We start from the raw sequence: 20,294 nt of genomic DNA on the forward strand, positions 1-20,294 counted from the left end.
AGGGAGGTAATCCACTGTGGTGACCTCTAAAGGGAATAATGAAGAAAAGGAAGTGCACCATGATTAGTTTTATTTAGGGTGGGTAGCATTATGGTGAGTGGTTAGCAGTGTTTCTAAAGTTGTGTCCTGCTGGGGATTTGTGTGTAGGCCCCTTCTGTGCTTGTGTTCAAACACATGCATGTTAGCTTATTTGTTTAAGGATATTTTCTATAAAACATATTCACCTACATTATTGTCTAAATGTTGTCCTCAAGGTATCTCTTCACAGGAAGGTACATCGCTTTGTTGGAGATGAGTAAGAAAATAATCTGGATTTATTCCATAGCCATTTTAGTTACATTGAATATTGGGAATCCCAAAAATGGCAGTTGGACTGCAACAAAATATAATTTGACATTATATGTCAATCTAAAAAACATTTGATTAATGACCTATTGTCCTGATTAATGGACAAAGAACTGCAAAGAATTAACTGCAAAGAAAAAATACATATCAGTTTCCTTTAACTCAAAGAAATCTTGCAAATCTTTGCATATTAAAATATTAAACAAGATAACATTTTGGTTTGTCTTTAAAATATGACTAAATTATCGGTCGAAGATCTGACAATTCTTGTTCTACAGAACATTTGAAGTCTCGAGTTGTGATTATTAATCACTTCTCAGTCCATTTGGACCAGTGTCCAATGAAATAAAGCGGATCAAATTCTGATCCTTTCTGTACTATTTTATCTGCCTGAGCTGCTTTCCACAATTAAAGGCCTGCTCTATTTCGCGGGGTATAGATTGCTGTTAAATTGGATTCTTCACATATAACTTACATTCAGGCAGAAGTATCTTGGATGTTTTTTTGCTGGCGCTCACTGTCACTTTTACTAAGTAACATGATAAATGGTGCCAACAACAAGCAAGGTCAGCTTTGCTAATTAATGTTAATTATTGTTTAGGTGGTGACAGAAGCGTCACTGTGAACTCATGCTGCAGAATTTCTAGTCTAGTACTCATCAAAATTTTGATTAAGTAGTTAGCGGCAAGTTAAGGTGTGTCATGTTAATTAGGTATTTACAGTGTGTCTGATATTTAATTAGCATGTATGTAAATAGAATCACATCATACCCGATATCTGGCAAATATCTTATATCACAGAATTAAGATTAAAGCATAAACCAAGATATTCCTACTGGCTATGACCCCAGTTTGTAGTGATTTTTTCCAAAGCTTTATCAATGCCAAATTGTCCTCCATAAACTTCATTGTTCATCAACCACAGTGACCAAAAATAAATTTGGTACATTTTTTCAGGGAACTTTTAAGAGAGCTGTTTTGTCTGAAAGCAAAATGAATCAACCTTATTTTACAAGGTACTCAAGGTCTTAATCGAGCGTACCAAGAGCGCCACACCATTTAATTCAAGCCACTTTATAATGCAGAACCAACTGTGGATTCAGTAAAAAATATTTGTAGTTAAATTGTTTAGCAGCTGTTAAGTTTCATCATCATCTCTTGTCATGGTCTCTATAACTCTAAACTTGGATTTGTATAAATAACTGCCAGAGGAAGTAAATTGAGTCAACAACACAGCTCATCTCCAAATTTCAGCCTGATATTTCAGGGTCATATCAAGTAAAGAGTGGTATTGAGTAAATAATGTGATGACCTTTTACTCATGACTAGAGCAGAAGCAGCACATGTAGTCCCTGGCCTTAACACCTCACTGGTTTCATCGTGGAGGTCAGAGCCACGTTGATGATGATGCTGAAGCTCACAGTGAGCGTCGATACAGGCGACTGCAAAATGGCCACAAAGTGTAACACATTCTTATCACAGTGAAGAACCAATTTCTGTATTTAATTAAAGGTTTGGATGAATACAATCTATTATTGGATCAGAGAAAAAAATCAATTTGCAAATTATAAGATGAATAGGTGTCTTGTTTAGTCAATGAGCAGCATTTTATAATGGTGATGGTAAAAGGCCTCTTAAAGACGTGTGCGCTGAACATAGAAAGAAATGTTGATGAATGCTGTTTTCCAGTGAAGTGGAGCAAAATCAAAAATAAAGATAATGAATTTTGCATTAAAGGTCTTCCCGATTTTAAAACGTTAGACTCGATCACAGCAGTCTTGTGTAAAACCTAACTGAACCTGATGTGCATACATGATGTTTGAAACTTTATGAAAAAAAAACATTTTCAAAAAATTCCAGAGACACTTGAACATAGTCACATCCATTAATTAAAAAACAGTTTAGAACAACAACTTAGATCGTTTGAAACGATGTGCACAGTGCTCCATTAATATCCACTCAGATAACAACTATGTGTGAGTATATCCAGTTAAGTCTTGGTTCCTCAGAGCAGAAAAAACAGAAATTTACTTGTCTATAGAGAGGGAGAGAGAGACAGAGAAAATTGACATCATAGCTAAGAGCGAAACCAAACTGACTTTTGAAAATGACTAAATAAAAGAACTTGTGCTGTACTGTATACACCCATAAACTCAAGCCCTGGAGTAGCAATTTATTTAAAGCTACAACAGGTCCAGTGACATAAAGACTTCAAAATATCTGCCAAATCTGAGGCTATGGCGTATCAAAAGACATTAACTCAGCGTTGACACTCTCTAAGTAATATAGAAATGCACACAACCTCTATTGTGAACTGTGCTGCCATTTGTTCTTTGATATTTTTTTTCAGCTGTTGTTTTCCAGTCCAGCAGATCCATCGAGCTACAGGGGCTGGTTGCCATTTGCCAGAAAAACTACACATCAAGCAAGTTGTGTGGCAAGCTTTTTTATGAGACCACACAACAGGGGGCGGGGGATGAATCCAAGCTTACATTCACTCCCTCTGTTTCTCTCTCTCCTCTTTCTGTAACAGGAAGTACAGTAGTTTACCCTTGCCAGTGGTCCCTGTGGCCCAAGTATACAGTAACACCTAGCTCAACTGCGCTTAAGACATGAAAAAGCATCCGCCTTTATCCTGCCGTAATGTTCCAGTTCTGATTTTATAGTGCCATAAACATATAGCAGGACTAACATAACACTTTTATTGCTGTAAGTAGTCTATTGGGTTTTAAGCTAACATAAGAAGTACAAGGAAAGTACCACAGCAGTGAGGATGAGTCTAAAGGAAAGAAGTCATGATAAAAGTGAAACAAGGGGTAGACAAAGGGAACATAATGATTTATATGCCTTGGTGCAGCAGAGAAAGGCTGAAAATGTGGAACAGTTGGGAAAAGAGAAGGAGGGAGAAAAGGATGATAAAAAGAGGGTAAAATGATAAAATAAACATGGAGGTATGTGGTAATAAAGGGGGTGTGAGAAGGGGAGGGAATGTGAGGGCAGCTGGAAGAATAACCACACTGAAGTTGTTCAGAAAAGGAATGATTTAGGAAAGGGAGAAAGAGGCTGAAAAAAGAAGGCAGCAGAGATGAAAAGCAAGAAAGTAAATGGCAAAGATGGAGGATGGAAAGGAGGCATAAGGAAAGGAACAGAAAAAACATGAAAAAGCTAATGGGAGATCAAAACAACAGATTCAAGAAGTAACATTATGCAGGAAGGATATATAGAAGCAGCCAGCCACAGCATTAAGGAGATGCAGATGACTCAGCGAAGCTGGAAGAATGGAGCTGAGCTGGGCAGATGGAGGTCTACGGCTTGCAGCAGATAATGCTGAAACATCTTTTGAACATCTGGGACAGCTTTAGCTGCATGACACGTTGACATCTAGTCATAACTATAATGAGATTCAGCTAAGACTTTTTTACATTATTTATTTAATAATTGTTTAGTCTCACTGCAGGTTGTTTATCTTATATAAGTTACTAAGGCTACGTTCACACTGCAGGTCTTAATGCTCAATTCCGATTTTTTGATCAAATCCGATTTTTTTGTCTGCTCGTTCACACTACAAATAAAATGCGACAGCAAACGCTCTCTAGTGTGAACGCTCAAAGCGGCCCGCATGCGCAAAAGAAGATGTCACACACAACGCGCTCTGTTTAGACCCAGAGCAACAGTATTGTTTGACTGATGGCCCTTAATATAAAGACTTCGGTCTTCACGTTTCCCAATTTTTGCTTTAAGTTATTTTGTTATTTACATAATAATGTAAATAACCTAATAATGATCCTTATTGCTGTTTTAGAGGAGAGGTGCTTCAAAGGATAGCTGTAGATTTCTGTCAGAATCTGCAGATTATACAGTACAAATAAAATGTTTACGTTGTCTTCCCAACAGTTTCACTGACATCTACACTGGATGGCCAGGAAGCGTTCGCGATGTCTTCTCGGGCGCTGATAATTGGCTTCAGTCTTGTGTCGGTGACGTAAAAGGCGGATTTAATGCGACTTGACCGTTCAAACAGCAGTCGCTTTCTAAAACATCGGATATGTATCGGATTCAGTACCACATACGAAAGTGACCCAGATCGGATTTGAAAATATCGGATTTGCGCCGTTCACACTGTCATAGCATGATCGGATATGGGTCGCATAGGGTCAAAAAAATCGGATTTGATGCGCTTTCGCCTGCAGTGTGAACGTAGCCTAATTTTGTTTTCCTCACTCTACATATTTTAAATGAAGTCAGTGGTTTTGTATACTTTACTTATATAAATGAATTTATTCACTCTTGTGTTACCCGATCCTGCTCTACTGCCTCATTTGGTTTAGAAGTCGAGCAGTCTTAGGTTTCATTCACCATCATATTTCTGGTCAAAGGAGCTTGCAAAGAAACGTGAATGTTTTGCTTCCCACTGACGTCACACAAAGATTTACGGTGTGTTTTAGAGGCTATCTTTGGATGCTCTTTGGTAATTTGCGGTTGTTTCATCTGGGCTGTTTATACGTTAATTTCTTTGGAAATTATGATGATGAGAGAAATCATCCAAAATACAGTATTAAAGTGTAGCAGGTGACTGCGGCACAGGAGCTAGAGCAGGCCATTCTTCAGTCCGCATGTTCCTTCTCAAGTCCTTTGTTTTTGGCAAGCTTCCATCTCCAAATTACCCTGATCCATATGTGAGGCCATGTTATCACTCATGCACATTGCAGCACTGCATGAGTACAATTAGTGCTGTATGAAATGTGCATAAGTGGGTAAGTCTAGCTCATAGTGGAATGTGTTGTAAAAATGCCAAAACTATAATAAGCAAATGAAAAGCTGCACAGTTTATTAAGAGTTTTCTGTTAGTTTGACACTGTAGGCAGAACCTTTTCACATTTGAAATATTTTAATGTACTGTTACTATAAACATCTCGACTAGAGCAGTTTTTGAATTAGGAACTTTTGATCACAAATAAACTCAGTTTGGTCCGCTCTGTTACGTTACCCCTAAGAGTGTTTTTAATATTCATAAAATTAATTTTAGAACTAAACTTCCTTCACTCGTGAAATCTTTTATTGATTCTCACTGCAAGCAGTAATTCACATTATGATTTCTCAAGACCCCTAAAATGTCGTCTTTGAACAGATTGAAATTTTTACAGCCAAGTGAGAACGAACACTGTAAGCTACGTTCATTTTTCACTAATTTAGTGTGTAAGGATGATTATCTGGAAAGCAATTTGAAGGGTTGGGATAATTATAGTTTTTAGATAATGCTGATACACTCTGACATTTAAATGAGGTGGCAGTGTGTTTTCTTGGGAACTGTGATATTATGACTGTAATTAAAGTAATTTCTTAACACTGTTTGTAGAAATGGTTTTCAAAGCTTTTGTTTTATTCCTTTGCTGCCGACAATCTGAATGCATACAGGGTTAAATGGGAAAGAAATGCACAAGTTGTTAGGAGTGCCCACCTGTCCTTGTCCCACCTATGACTACAAGCTGCGTAGGTGCTTGTTAACCATTAGTTCTGGTGTCAGGGGCACTATGCACGGTAACACAGAGATATAAAGCTCACTACTGCAATGTTTTCTGTCTGCCCGAGAGACTTGGACCTATTAGCATGGCATGGTGCCATCTGCTGTGTAAGCTACATTAGCTTTGAGGTTAGCAGTAATGGAGCAGATGTGGAGCTACCATTAATCTTCTTCACTTTGTGTATATAAACCTGTTATACGTAACTGGTTTGATTGTATTTGTGTTGTCAGATTGTTTGCTCAATTGTTTAGAAAATTAAGTTGAAGAAAGTTATTTTCAGTAGCCTGTGAAAGTAATGACTAATGTGAGTGATTGCTGTGCAATGCGAACCGTTTTTACTGCACAAAACCAAAAAAAGTATGTAATAAAATTAAGCTAAGGCATGTTTAAAAAGTGCTATGCAAAGAAAAGTTTTTTAAAACCTATAACTGCTTTTGCAGGCTATTTTTCTGAGCTTATCTGACAAAGTTTTCTATGTTTCGGGCTATTTAATCTAGACTAGCTTCCATTGCAGTAACATGGAAAGCTCTAGCCAGAAGCACTGCATACAATTTTCTGAAATAATTGGACAACCTACTCTTAGATATCTGTGACCCACATTTTGGTCCTTTCCCTGTTTGAGTAACACAGCTGTGCAGTTTTACTGTGGAAAGGAAAGAAGATAGTGGTTAAATACAGCAGGTCAAATAATGAAAAATTAAAATAGAATTCAGTTGTAGTGCGTCATATCACATGAACTCCATCAGTATTGTTAATGAGATGACCAGTTCTATTAATTTTCCCTCTTGGTGGTTGGGGTGTCATGGGTGGTCATTTATGTGCAAACACTGTTTTGTTGTCTCAAATGTACTTTTTTGCATGGTCACTCTCAAACTTAAAGTAATCACAAGTAAATAAAGCATGTAAGGAAGTAAATCACAAAATCCAGGCTTCAGGCCCAATGTTGTCCCCTCTTCTCACATCAAACTGACATCAGATCATCCATGCATGACCCCAAACAGTGCCTGTTTTGTTGTTGCCAGAGTTGCTCAGCTTGCATTCACTTGCAGACTTAAAAAAAAAAACCCTCAAACTCTGAAGTTGGAAAAAATAAAAATAAAAAGGCAGGATTTTGCAGGTCAGAAACAGGGAGGTCTTAAAGGGACATTTCCACTGTGGCTCACTCATATAGTGCTATGGCTTTCACTTCATTTTTGTTTCAATGGCCAGCAATGCCACATACGCAAAACTAGAAAACTCTCTCTCTTCTCTGAAATGGAAAAGAAAATGATTTCCCTGCAGATATCTAAAACGACTAATGAGCTAGACAAAGCAGTGAAAATAATTGTGTGTTGTTCACCCACGGTGTCACATATGATCTAACTGGACCGTGCTGCTGGGGGCAAAGACTACAGCTGAGTTATTAGAAGTCCTCGGCCCATATTGCAAAACTCCAGCTTGACCTGAAGGTCCTGGTTTTGTGTGTTGCACCACTGCCATGCATGCCTTCAAACCTCCTGAAAGACTGCATATCTGTGGCCTTTAGGCTTTCTCCAATGTTTAATCAAGTGAAAATGTCTGAAACAGAACAATCTGGTATCAGAGTTCACTGTTCCATTCATGGATGGAAGCATTTGTCATGAGACAGAAAGCAGGAAGCAACAAATTGAGATGCTTGCTTTGACCTGGACCGGGGCGAGAGAAGTGAAACTCGATTAACATGCACTCTAATACAACGCAGAAGCCACAACCGTGCACATGCAGGCTTCTGTTTACAATCATATAGTCATTTCAGTGATGAAGTCCAGGAGTCCAGGTATGGTGACAAACGGCAGGAATAGTAGACTTGCAGTGGTAAAGAATATTACTGTAATGGAACTCACACACATAATTACATACATGTACAGACACATATAAGTACATAAATGGATACTCATAGAGAAACATCCAAGCTGACATTTTCTCTTGTGTAATGAAAGTGTAATGAAACCCTGAAACACACACACACTCACACAGAGGCGCCCTGGGCTGAGGGCTTGGCAGAGCAGAGTAGATAGATTAGTGTAATAGTCTCGGCCAAGGCAATCATCTGCCCACTGTAGGGCTTCAAAGACTGGCAGCAAGATCCAGCTCAGACACAAAGAAATTAACCACAATGAATGAGTCACTTTGGATGAGTTCACACTGCTAACAGCTCAAGAAGGAATGTAAGGGAAAAACAGAAAAAAGAAGAAAAAAAAAACACATAAAAATGGGAAAAAAAATGTACTTTTGTGTGCTGAGTAAAGCTCAAACAGATTTTCAACATCTTGATTGTTGATTGTATACATAAATTATAAATGGTGATAGCTTTGCTTGCACACTGAAAATGAAAAAGTTTTTCCTTATTTCATTGGCCAGAAAATGCTGATATTTTAATGAAGAAACATTCTGATTTAGTACCTGTAAAAAGGAGGGTTCGTGCAGCTAATGGTTTCTTGGAAAGATTCATGTATGGCAAAGAAGCAAACAAGCCCTCGAGCCCAGTGCATTATTCCTCCCTATTCTTTTCCCGGTTTGTTTTTGACAGTAGAAAATGCTTTTTTACTATTTAAAATCATATTTTTTCTGCCTCCATTGTAAAAGCGGAAAATGTACATTTCCATCTTTGGAGCAACAAAACACCAGACTGTTTAGGAAGAACAGCATTTCCCCTGCAATATTTTATTTTCCTATTTTAAGTTACTTTTCTAACAGACAAAGGTGGACAAAAACTGTTGATGATTATGATAAATATGCTTAAACTATATTTAAACAGCCTAGATTTTGTGATCCAAGAACTGGACTGAAAATGACTGGAGCAAAAACAATGTCCAAAGCAAAACTTTGAAAGACATCAGAAGGCCTGAAGAAATATTCCTCAAAACCATTATAATAAATAAATAATAATAAAAATAATAATACTACAAGGAAGTCTGACTATTTGAAAGCAAATAAATGGGGGCTAGAAACTTTTGAAAGATTCTATAGTATAAAACTAGAAACACAATTTCCTACTTTGCATTGAAAGTTGATGACTTTTAAACCCGCATAACCTTGAAAAGCAATATACACTACCAGTCAAAGGTTTGGACACACCTTCACATTTAATGGCTTTTCTTTATTTTCATGACATTTATTTTCATAACTCAAAACATATTTTAGATTCTTCAAAATACTCACCCTTTGCTTTGATTACTGCTTTGCACACTCTTGGCATTCTCTCGATAAGCTTTATGAGGTCGTCACCTGAAATGGTTTTCCAACAGTCTTGAAGGAGTTCCCAGAGATGCCGAGCACTTGTTGGCCCTTTTGCCTTCACTCTGCGGTCCATCTCATCCCAAACCGTCTTGACTGGGTTTAGGTCAGGTGACTGTGGAGGCCAGGATATCTGGCTCAGCAATCCAGTTTCGTCATAGCAGTTGCTGGTTTTTGCAACTTCACTTGGAAACTCATTCCAAATTTTAGCTATTTTCTGGACTGACTACCTTGAGTTCTTAAAGTAATGATGGACTGCCATTTCTCTTTACTTAACTGATTGGTTCTTGCCATAATATAATTCTAACAGCTGTCAGCTGTGTACCAACCTGACTTCTGCACAACACAACTGATGGTCCCAACCCCATTAAGAAGTCAAGAAATTCCACAAATGAACCCTGACAAAGCACACCTGTGAAATGGAAACCATTTCAGTTGACTACATCTTGAAGCGCACTGAGAGAAGGCCAAGGATTTGCAGTGCTGTCAAAAAGCAAAGGGTGGCTACTTTGAGGAGTCTAAAATATAAAATATAAGACAAGTTATTTATCAATTTTGTCTTTGCTACATAATTACATAATAATAATAATAGATTTTATTTGAGGGCGCCTTTCAAAAACCCAAGGTCACCTTACAAAAGAACAAAATTAATAAAAGCAATAGTCATAAAATACATAAAAATAAGTGATTAAATAAATAATTGCAAAGCAGAACTTGACAACAGATAAAATCAGCACTAAAGCGAATACGTTTGAACAGATGTGTTTTGAGCTGTGACTTAACTGCGGGAAGAGAGTCATATTTCTTATGGCTGGAGGAAGAGAGTGGCTGGAAGAGCAGAACGACTGAAGGCTATGTTCCCCATAGTGGTAAGACGTGCGGACGGAACAGTAATAGTTTTAATAGTTTTGCAATTTTCATTAGTTTTTATTTTTATTTAATTTGACTTCAGATTTTCAATTTTATATCAGTTTTAATTAGTTTTTACCAATTGTTTGCTAGTTTAGTTTAGTTTTTATTTTTTGGAAAATCCTTAGTTTCAGTTTAGTTTTGATTAGTGTCAGTTATAGTTTTAGTTGTGTTTGCAATAATTAAGTGCAACAAAATCCCAGTTTCATCATATCAGTCATGCTCTTCTGCTTATCCTTGGGTATGTTGCTATTCCAGCTACCATACCCTGCACCCTGGACAGGTCGCCTGTCTGTCGCAGGGCTAACACGCAGAGACAGACAACTCACATTCCCACCTATGGGTTCTTTAAATAAATAAATAAATAAATAAAGGCAGATGAACAACCATTGATACCAGGCAACTATAAAATGTATATCTTGGCCCCAATGAGACTATTAACTCTTGCAGCACCGGGTGTTCATAATTTTGGTTCAAGTGAATTGATACATTTTTTCGAAGGCAATTGACTCACACAGCGCTTTCTCCTGACTTTTCCTGACATGATTCTGCGCGTGGACGCAGCAACACAGACGACTCGACTAACGTACTGGCCACCTGCTGGCATAATGAGACAGCAAGAAAAAAATCTGGAAACTAAACTTCATTTTCACCCTTGACTATTGTATGACACACACACATCTACGAAAACTAAACACATTTTTGCTATAAATTCAGTTAATTTTAGTTAGTTTTGTGAACACTCATTACAGTTTTAGTTAGTTTTCCTCTTTTTATTTTTATTTCCGTTAACGAAAATGTTTTTTCACTTCTAGTTTTCGTTATTTCGTTAGTTTTCGTTAACGATAATAACCTTGGTAAGATGAATAGCAGATGAGGATCGGGAAACAGTGGTGATATGGAGCAGGTCACACAAATAGGAAGGAGCAGATTTATGGACACACTTGTACGTGAGAAGTAAGAGTTTAAAATTTATCCTGGCTTCTATGGGCAACCAGTGAAGCTGCTGAAGAACTGGCGTAATATGAGCCCTTGACAGAGTACGAGTTGTGACCCGAGCTGCAGAATTTTGAAGAAGTTGGAGTTTATGAAGGGACCTTTTAGGGAGACCAAATAAGAGGTAATTGCAGTAATCAATGCGGGATGTAATACGACTATGGACACGGATGGCAGCAGCATGGGGAGTAAGGAAGGGATGGAGTCGGTTAATATTACCTAAGTGGAAGTATGTAATTAATGTGGGACTGGAATGAGAGAGTATTATCAAGTATGACACCCAAACTCTTAACCTGAGGGGAGGGTGGGAGAACTTTCAGTGTTAATGGAAAAACTGTGGGATTTGGATAAGATAGAGGCTGTACCAACAACTAAAACTTCTGTTTTATTACTGTTTAGTTTAAGAAAATTGGAGGAGAACCATGATTGTAGGTAGGTGAGAGGGATAAATTGGGTTTAGAAGAAATGTAGAGCTGGGTGTCATCATGTATCTTGCTTCATATATTTGATTTCTTCATTATGTATCTACAATTTAGGAAGTAGTAAAAATAAATAAAAGCCATTAAATGAGAGGGTTTGTCCAAATTTTTGACTTTTTAAAAGAAGAAATGCTGGTATGAGCTGTCAAAAGATAATCAATAAATGCCTATAGTTTAAGTTAAAATGCAGAGACCTACCAGGAGTTATGAAAACAAACGCTTTTTATAGAAAGATATTACTGCTTTAAACACAGCCACACATACATTCTTGCACACAAACGAAGCCCAAAGCAAGCACAGCAGTTAATAGAGAAATTAATCCCTGTCTGTGGATGCATGTGTATCCAAATGCAGCTGCTTGTGTTTGAGCTTGTAGGTACCAGTGACTTTCATTCCTGTCATTAACCTGCTATCTTCAGTATCCTTGTATGTGTCCCACCATAGAACTAATGGCATTTTCAGGATGTGTGTTTACGTGTAGTCAAGGTTCACCACTATTGTGATAAAACCATTAAGAGAAGCAAAGGGTAGAATTCTCATGGTCATCCACTGTTCAGATGATCCTATTAGTATTCATAGGGTTGTATGAATACCCTTCCTCACATGCACTCACATTCACTTAAAGCCTTGTGCTGTTATTCCATAGAGGGTATAGTCATGACCTGCCATTAAATTCATCCCCGAGCTCTTAATACTAACCATTAAACCTTAACAAGTCTTCTAACCTTCGCTTAACTCGAACTCAAAACCAGATGCTTTAACCTGGCCAAAGTAGCCCTCTGCTGCTCTCAGTGCACGCTCGACCACGGGCTTCTGAACTAGCTGCCCTCTTTGGATTTAATGAGGAATTTCATTAGCATTTTAATGACAAATTCCAGGACCGCTGACAAGACTTTATTTTAGAGAAACTGAAGGGCAAATATGCAAAACCTCCACTCAATGTGACAAGTGTGCAGTAAAGAGCAACAAATTGGACTCAAAATGTCCGAGTGTCCAAGAGAATATCCAAAATGATTCATTCTTTATTCATCCTTATTGTCAGAACTGACGAGGAAAGACTGAACGGTTTAAGTATACTTGTGCATCGTCGCAGGTCCATGCTGTCAAAGGTTGTCGGCTCAAACCTTCTGTGCCATAATAAGTCATTTAATTATCCTTTATTTGAGGATTCAGCATCCAAAGGAGCGGAGTGTGTTTACTCTGTGTCATTTCATTCACTTCACTTTTCATCACTCTTGATTTTTTTTCTGCATTCCTGTCTTCTTTTAAAAATGCACTGTACTGTTTTATTACTCTGGAGGATGGTGTCACATGTTTGTAGAAACAAAGCAGTGGGTATATTCATTATTTAGATTGTGCATATTTTCTGCACGGTGTTTTCACTATGATGACATGAGGAGCCTATCTTCTTACAGTCGTACACAAGAGAACTGACAGAAGTTCACCTGATGTTAGAAATTTGTTTAAGGTTATGAATGATGGTTCATTTGAAATTAAAAAAAAAAAGAGTAATGTCCTCCCACAGCAATTATTTCATGTACTTTTCATATTTTTATGAAAACCTCCCTGTTTAGTTCGACTTTATTTTTAACATTTCATGGACAGAATAGAACAACTGAATATAGCGAGGCCACTCAGCCTTGTTGCATTTTGTTGCACTTGTGATACTGCACCTAAACTATCTCTTAAAGTGCTAATTATTTTAATTTCCTTCAACTTACAAATGTTGAATCTCCAAAACAGCCACAGAAAGGGAATAGACTAGGCTAATTAACGCTGTATGTAACTGCTCATGATTCTTGCTATTCTGCCTCTTAGGCACTATTGCTACTGCTTTAGTTCTTTATTTGTCGGGAACCATGCATAGAAGCATTTAACTAGTATTGACTTTCTATCTGCACTCCTTAGGCAGGCAAACACAGCATTAGTTATGAAATCCAAATAATAGATGTTGAGTCAAATATAATTACTAGTTTATTTGTTTCTCTATGAAGGCTACTGTTTTCCACTAAGGTAGACTATATTAGCCATCTCAAAAAGGCTTCAAGAATCTTGAAGCCAAGAAACTGCTGACACACATGTTGAACTGTCATTTTGCCTTCCCTGTCTTCCTGCCACAGAATGATCCCTCCATCAAGCAAGAACTTCCTAGTCAACAACCTGGCAGCAGGCACCCAGTACGACCTCTGTGTCCTGGCCATCTACGATGACGTTATCACCTCTCTGACAGCGACGCGAGTGGTCGGCTGCGTGCAGTTCACCACCGAGTCAGAGTACATGAGATGTCATTTTATGCAGTCTCAGTTCCTGGGTGGGACCATGATCATTATCATCGGAGGGATAATAGTGGCCTCGGTTCTAGTTTTTATTATCATCCTGATGATACGATATAAGGTGGGTCTATCTCTGTCGCTCTTGTCCAGTCTAGCCATAAGGCAGCAGGAATGAGGCAAGAGAGCTTTTCATTTAGCTGAATGATTGTCGTTATGGTGATCATGTAACAAGAAAAAGTCACAAAGTGATCTAGTGATTTTTTTTTTTTTAATCTTTTGGTCTTCTTTGTATCTTTCTAATCAAAACTGTAAATTAGAGCTTAAATAAAAGCATTAAAATGATTTGTCTACATAAACTGATATTTTGAAGCATTTTAAAGTATCCTTAACTGATGCAAAAGCTACATCTGTTATAGTCATAGTGGTATTAGGTCTCCTGTAAATTTTTAAATATCATAGCATATTTTGTTTTATTTACAACAGCAACTTAGTCCTGATACAGGGACCAACAGGTTGGACTCAACGTGAATTTTAAAAGGGAAGAACCAGGTGAAGACATAAAGGACTAAACGTGTGCCTTAAAATGCATAAAAGTATAACTCAAAAAGTGTTTTTCTTGTTACTTGAAAGGGTTCAAAGGGAGACACTCAAGATGAGAAAAATCGGATCTAATTTTCCCTTTTCCCTATGCTTTTTCCTCAGGTGTGCAACCCTAGTGAGGGTGGCAAAGGCATTTCAATGTCAATGACCAACGTTCACTCACAGACCAATGGGCAGCAATCTCAGGGTTGCACCGTGACTCCAAGCTCCTCTAAACACGGCTCAATCGGATTAGACGACCTCTCAGGAGGCACAAAGAGGAGTGGTGCTGCAGCAGCGGGAGGTGGGAGAAAGGATACAATAGCTCAGGCCTCTGAGTCTTCCCTGCCTGACTGCTCCACAGCCACATCAGTTCTCAGCCAGGCTTGGTCGGCCAGAAGCCCAACAGCTGGAGCCGAGGAACGAGAGAAAACAGTTGAAGAGAGAGCTCAAGCCGGCATTGCATCACCCACCGCCACCACAGGCTCCCTACACAAGCCAAAGCGAAAGCCCGCCCCAACTAAGCCTGGCTCTGCTTGCTCCAGTGGCCAGGGGATGATCGAGAACCTCCCAACTGCCTCCTCGACACGACCACCTTCCTCTACTTCCACCGCCTCCTCTGCCCTCCTTCATTCCTCATCCCCCGGTGCCCTGGAGAACCTCAACACCAACCGAAATAACTCCACCGCTCTCTCTCAGACCCCACCACCTCCCTTTGCCTCTTCCCCTTTCTTCAGCCCCATCGCCACACCGAGCCCAGTCCCATCTGTGCGATTCAGAGAGACGCCCATCCTGCGCCGGGCTCCTCGCACCGCCGCCTCTTCTGCCAGATATCAGACTCTTCCTGTGGAGGAGGGAGGAAGGAGCAGAGCTAGGAGGAGGTACTCACTCAGTGAAGGAGGCTCAAAAACTCACTCCGCCCATCAGGGAGGAGGAGGAGCACCCAAAATAGGGCGCGTAATACGGAACAAAAGGAGCCAATCAATGAGCGGTATGCTACTCCCAAAAGATGGGGACGAAGAGTCGGACAAAGGGCGGTGTGACTCTGACTGGATCTTAGAAAGCACAGTTTGAACTGGAATGAGCCAGCGACCATAAAATGAACTTTGGTTTATTCATTGTTTGTCCTTTGTGTGAGTGGATGCGTGCAGTGTGAATCAAAGTTTTGTTTATAGGCGTATGTGTGAAAAGCCTGCTTGTGTCACGAAAAACTTTGCGTGTTGTTACTGTGTGTTTTCCTGTTTGAATTTTCTTTCTAAACGTGTGAGAGGTTGACTGTGTTTCTGGTAAACGTGTGTGTGTGTGTGTGTGTGCGCGCTTTTTAAAAAAATAATCAGTCTTTTCATAACTTTTCTCCACAGTTATTTGTACTTGATTTACAGTTTACAGTTTTGTTTTTTGCTTTTGTTTCCACTTCAACAGTATCCATTTTGCAGTCAATCATTCAGCGAGTGGATAACTTGCCTTGTCTCGTAGCGTCCTCGAGTTGTCTCGTTGGTTCCACTTTATAGCACAAAAGAAAAACAAGACAATGGACTCGCCACGTCATTTCCCGATTCACTATCACCTTATCTGAAAAATACCACAAAAAGGGAATTAATACAGGAAATAAGAGGAATAAAAAAATACAAAAACGGGAAAAGCACACCATTCTTAATGTTCACACGCTCACAGAGATGTGCATCCATAATGTGGCAAGAGAATAGCAGTCGGTGCCTTCTTTTGCACTAACAGACCCTCACTAACAGATACTTTAACCGGATTTAGGACTCCACCATGGCTCCACGAATGAGGGGACGGATTAAGGAAGAGAGATTTCACACTTAGCCTTTCTTACCTACTGCGGAGTACAGACCTTTTCTGGACACATAAAGACAAAATGTTGCAGACAGATGAAGACTTTAATGAACCTCTTATGAAATTGATATTTTTTAAAGCGAAGTATTAAAAAAAAAAAGCAAAGAAAAAAAGCAACGTGAGAACCTTGTGAGCTTTTCACTGACACTGGTATAATACAGCCTGTGTTGGTCACAAGCTCACGGAAAGCTTCTGTACAGAAAAAGACAACATGTACTGTTGTTATGTTGTGTAAAATAAAAAAGGGATAAAATGAAAATGGGAATGTTATGGGTGTGCTTTACAGCGAATATACAGCATGTCAAAAAATATACTGTGCTGGCATATTGCTCCAGTTTTTCATATCATTATTATATATTATATTATCTTCTCAATTGGAAAATTGTTTGAATGATGCGGCTTTTCATTCATATTTTGATAATTCGATGTATCGATGTTTACCTTAAAACCTCAGGCATAGTTACACACACACACACACACACACACACACACACACACACACACACACACACACACACACACACACGTAGTCTGGAGGTTTATTCACAGCACAGAATCTGATTTCCATACCTCCCACCTCTCACTGACTGCATTTATTAGAGGGAAGCAATTTAGGAAAAAGTGCTCCCTGTGAGGCTTTGACAGTTTGCCAATGTGCCAATGAGTAAGGCTCACGTGACCTGTTTTTAAGTGCTTACAAAACAATCATAGCGCTCACATGAAAAACAGACTGTTGTGTAGCACGTGAGAAATAAGAGAGGGAGCAATAATTCAGCTCCATACAGTGCTTTATGATTCTCATATAGAGCACTCTTCTAAAGTAACAGGCACTTCTTATAACAGAAGAGCTTCTATCCTCCCCACTCAAAGGAAACCTTCTGTTGTATCTCTGTCTGTGGTGAGTTTTTAAAAGGTCTTATGTGTGGACCAGAATGATATTCAACAAAATCTACATCCAAAATCTGAATGTGGTAACAAGGACACACAGAAGCACAGCACAGTTGCCAAAGAAAATGATTTTTGTTGACTTACAGGCAAGAACCATAAAAATCTTCACTTGTGTACAGAAGACAGGAGGGTTAATATTACGTGGATCCAGAAGGTTGCAGTGAAGGCTACAGTTCAGTTCTATTCTATTCTGTTCTATTTTAGGCCTAATACAGCATAACTAAGGGAGGGTTCAAGGTCACCTAATATATCCCTAACTATAACCTTAATCAAAAGGGAATGTTTTAGACCTAATCTTATAAATAGTGAGGGTGTCTGTCTCCCAAATCCAAACTGAGGACCTGGAAGCTGAAGGTTCTGCCTCCCATTCTACTTTTAAATACCCTAGGAACCATGAGTAAGCCAGCTGTCTGAGAGCAAAGCTCTGTTGGAGTTATACGGTACTATAAGGTCTTTAGGATAAGACTGCGTCCGATTATTCAAGAACTAAGTGAGGAGCAGGATTTTAAATAAATTTAACAGGCAGCTGATGAAGAGAAGCCGATGTGGGAGAAATATCCTTTCTTTCTATTCACTGTCAGTAGTGTTGCTGCAGCATCCTGAATCAACTGAAGGCTTTCTATGCAGCTTTTCGAGCAAATTGAGAATAATGAATTACAATAGTCCAGCCTAGGTGTAATAAAAGCATTATTACTGAATTATCATATACTGGGTATATTTCTGAACTAAAACTGGTGGACTTTGCAGGACTCTGTGTTACAACAAAACGTTTAAACCCAGATTATTTCCTCATAAGAGACAGTAGAGTTGAAGGGCTGATGATTCCAGGTGAATGGGGTTGTGATGACATATGTCGCTGATGCCAGAGAAGCCGGTGAACAGTGGCAGTCATGCTTGCTATATTTGCAAGCATGAGGTTGATTTGGTGGTGAGTAGAATTAACAGATGCCTGTCTTGCTGGCACACAAAGGAAATCTAGGGCACGAGAAGAACTTGATTATAAAACTGGAGATCAAAACGAGAGCAAGAAAATTAGAGAGGAGCCTGGGTGTTGTTTCCCACTACAGCTGACAAACCAGACATCAAACATCAACGTCTTTTTCATACTGACCCAAATTTAAGAATCATCACTGCTGATGAGAGGTTGGGCTACAGCTACAACCAGACAATTTTCAGTTGAACAGTCCACAGCTGTGGAACCATAAGGCAGCGCTTCAAATGAGACCAGTGCACAGTAGTTATTTTTTCCCCAACATTTACTGGGTTGTGTATTTTAACATCAAACATGAGACTACGCTGCTCAAAAATGAAAGTCGGCAAATTGGCATTTTGACATCCTGCTTGAAGGGCTAACTCCCATAGCACAACAAAGGGCTCCCACTGGGAGGAGGCCTTGGGTAGACCCATGCAGGACACACTGGAGAGATTATATCTCTTGGCAGTCCTGGTGTTACCTCGACACTAAAAGCTGATTTTTCTCAAACATTCTGTTGTGCAATTTTGTGCTAGTAGATTTGTCGATTTTAGAAATATTTCAAACGGACAAAAACCTCCATAATGTAGCCTGTAAACTCCACAATCAGAATGTGCCATATACTCGCGCAAAATAAGAACACAAAGAATTTCCAAATAGAATTTCCACATCAACAAACACAAAGAGTAACAAGGCTGTGGGCCACACTCAGTATGGGTGAAGTCGATATTAGTTAACATCAATGCAGGAAATTGATTCACTTTTAAATTAAATTACCAAAAAATTGTTTGACATGAAACTGTTCTGACAGCCAATTTCCAATTGATGTTCTCACTTCAATTAACAGACACTGTTGTTTTAATTAAGTAAATTGAATTGACAGAACTAAGGGTGAGTCATTGCTGACCTTTACAAGCAATTTGAGGGTTTATTGTGGTTCTTCTTCCCGCTTTGGGTGGCATTTAGGTTAATATATTAATATTAATATCAATGAAAATTATGTGTTTTATTCTGATAACACAATTTAATTAGAGTGAGAGTCTTCAAAACCAAAACCCTCCCCCCCATCACCATATCACTCCCTGGTGTTAAATTACAGCAGCTGATGAGGCAAGCAGACATGGAGTAAATGTTTAAACAGGAACTCGAGCCACTGGAGAGTTACAGGAGAAGATGAGAGGGGAAACAAAACCCCTTCCTACAACTCTCCTTGATTAATTTGTGTAAAAAGTCCACGGTTACTGGTGGACAGCTGTCCTGTTCATTCACAAATGGGAATATGACACGAAGCTCACTCATTCGTAGGTTTACCGCCAGCAAAGAATGCCAACCCAGTTCTAGGGTTTCTCACAAACACTTTCAGCAAACATGAGAAACACATTAACAGAGCTTCTTTATTACAAGCCCAACTCTGCACAAGCTTTCTTAACAGTCCTCTTTTCCTTGCTAGCTACGTGCACCACCTCTGGAGGCCCGGCAGAGGAGGCAGTACTGAAATATGGAGAGGGACTGATTAGAATCTGCAGAACAGGTGTGTCACTCACCTCACCTGAGCTGTCCCATCGAGCCCAACCTCTCCCATCGGCAGCCAATCGAAGAGCTCACCCCACCAACACAGGGAACACATTCATAAGCTTCCTCACTTTAAAAGCATATCTCCTGGTTCACACCTCCTCAATTGACCTTCAAATGCCTGCCTTAAGCTGTGAATGCTTAATGGTAAGAGGCTTTGGAGGAGAATATCCCTCCCTGTATCCTTCTTCCTCAATTTCTTTCCCTTTAAGCCCAGCTCTCTTTCCCTTTCCACCCTCCCACTGTGGTTCTTTCATTTCTGATTTTATATTTTGGGGATTTAAGAGCAGATTTTATACAGTGAATGATCGGGTTTTTTTAACAGAGAAGAAGATTAAAGTAATAATCTGAGGAATTTGCAGTATATTTCTGTTAATATTCTGAGTAAGATGCTAAATGAATAAATAACTGTGGTGAAGAGTGATCCATAGCTGGGGAACAGGATATGGAAGAGCAGTCTAATGGAGACCATCTGATCAAGCACCAGCTGAAGTGTGAGTCATCTGGAGGAATAAGGGGTTGGCTAGAAGTGTGCCTTGGAGACATAACAGTGAAACTGTGGAAAAAGGTGAGTTAATTAGAAAAAT

The 20,294-nt window shown here is 39.1% G+C and overlaps 1 protein-coding gene across 1 annotated transcript in view; it reads left to right on the forward strand.

The window, feature by feature from the left end:
- Positions 1-16,473, forward strand: part of lrfn5a (leucine rich repeat and fibronectin type III domain containing 5a) — a 136,778-nt gene extending 120,305 nt beyond the window's left edge. The window contains exons 9-10 of the mRNA XM_026152836.1: positions 13,626-13,899; positions 14,481-16,473. Of these exons, the coding sequence (XP_026008621.1) occupies positions 13,626-13,899; positions 14,481-15,431 (1,225 nt within the window). The 3' untranslated portion in view covers positions 15,432-16,473. The remainder of the gene's footprint in view (positions 1-13,625; positions 13,900-14,480) is intronic.
- Positions 16,474-20,294: the final 3,821 nt, after the last annotated feature.

The sequence above is a fragment of the Astatotilapia calliptera genome, chromosome 19, assembly GCF_900246225.1.
Source record: "Astatotilapia calliptera chromosome 19, fAstCal1.2, whole genome shotgun sequence".
NCBI classification, from domain to species: domain Eukaryota; kingdom Metazoa; phylum Chordata; class Actinopteri; order Cichliformes; family Cichlidae; genus Astatotilapia; species Astatotilapia calliptera.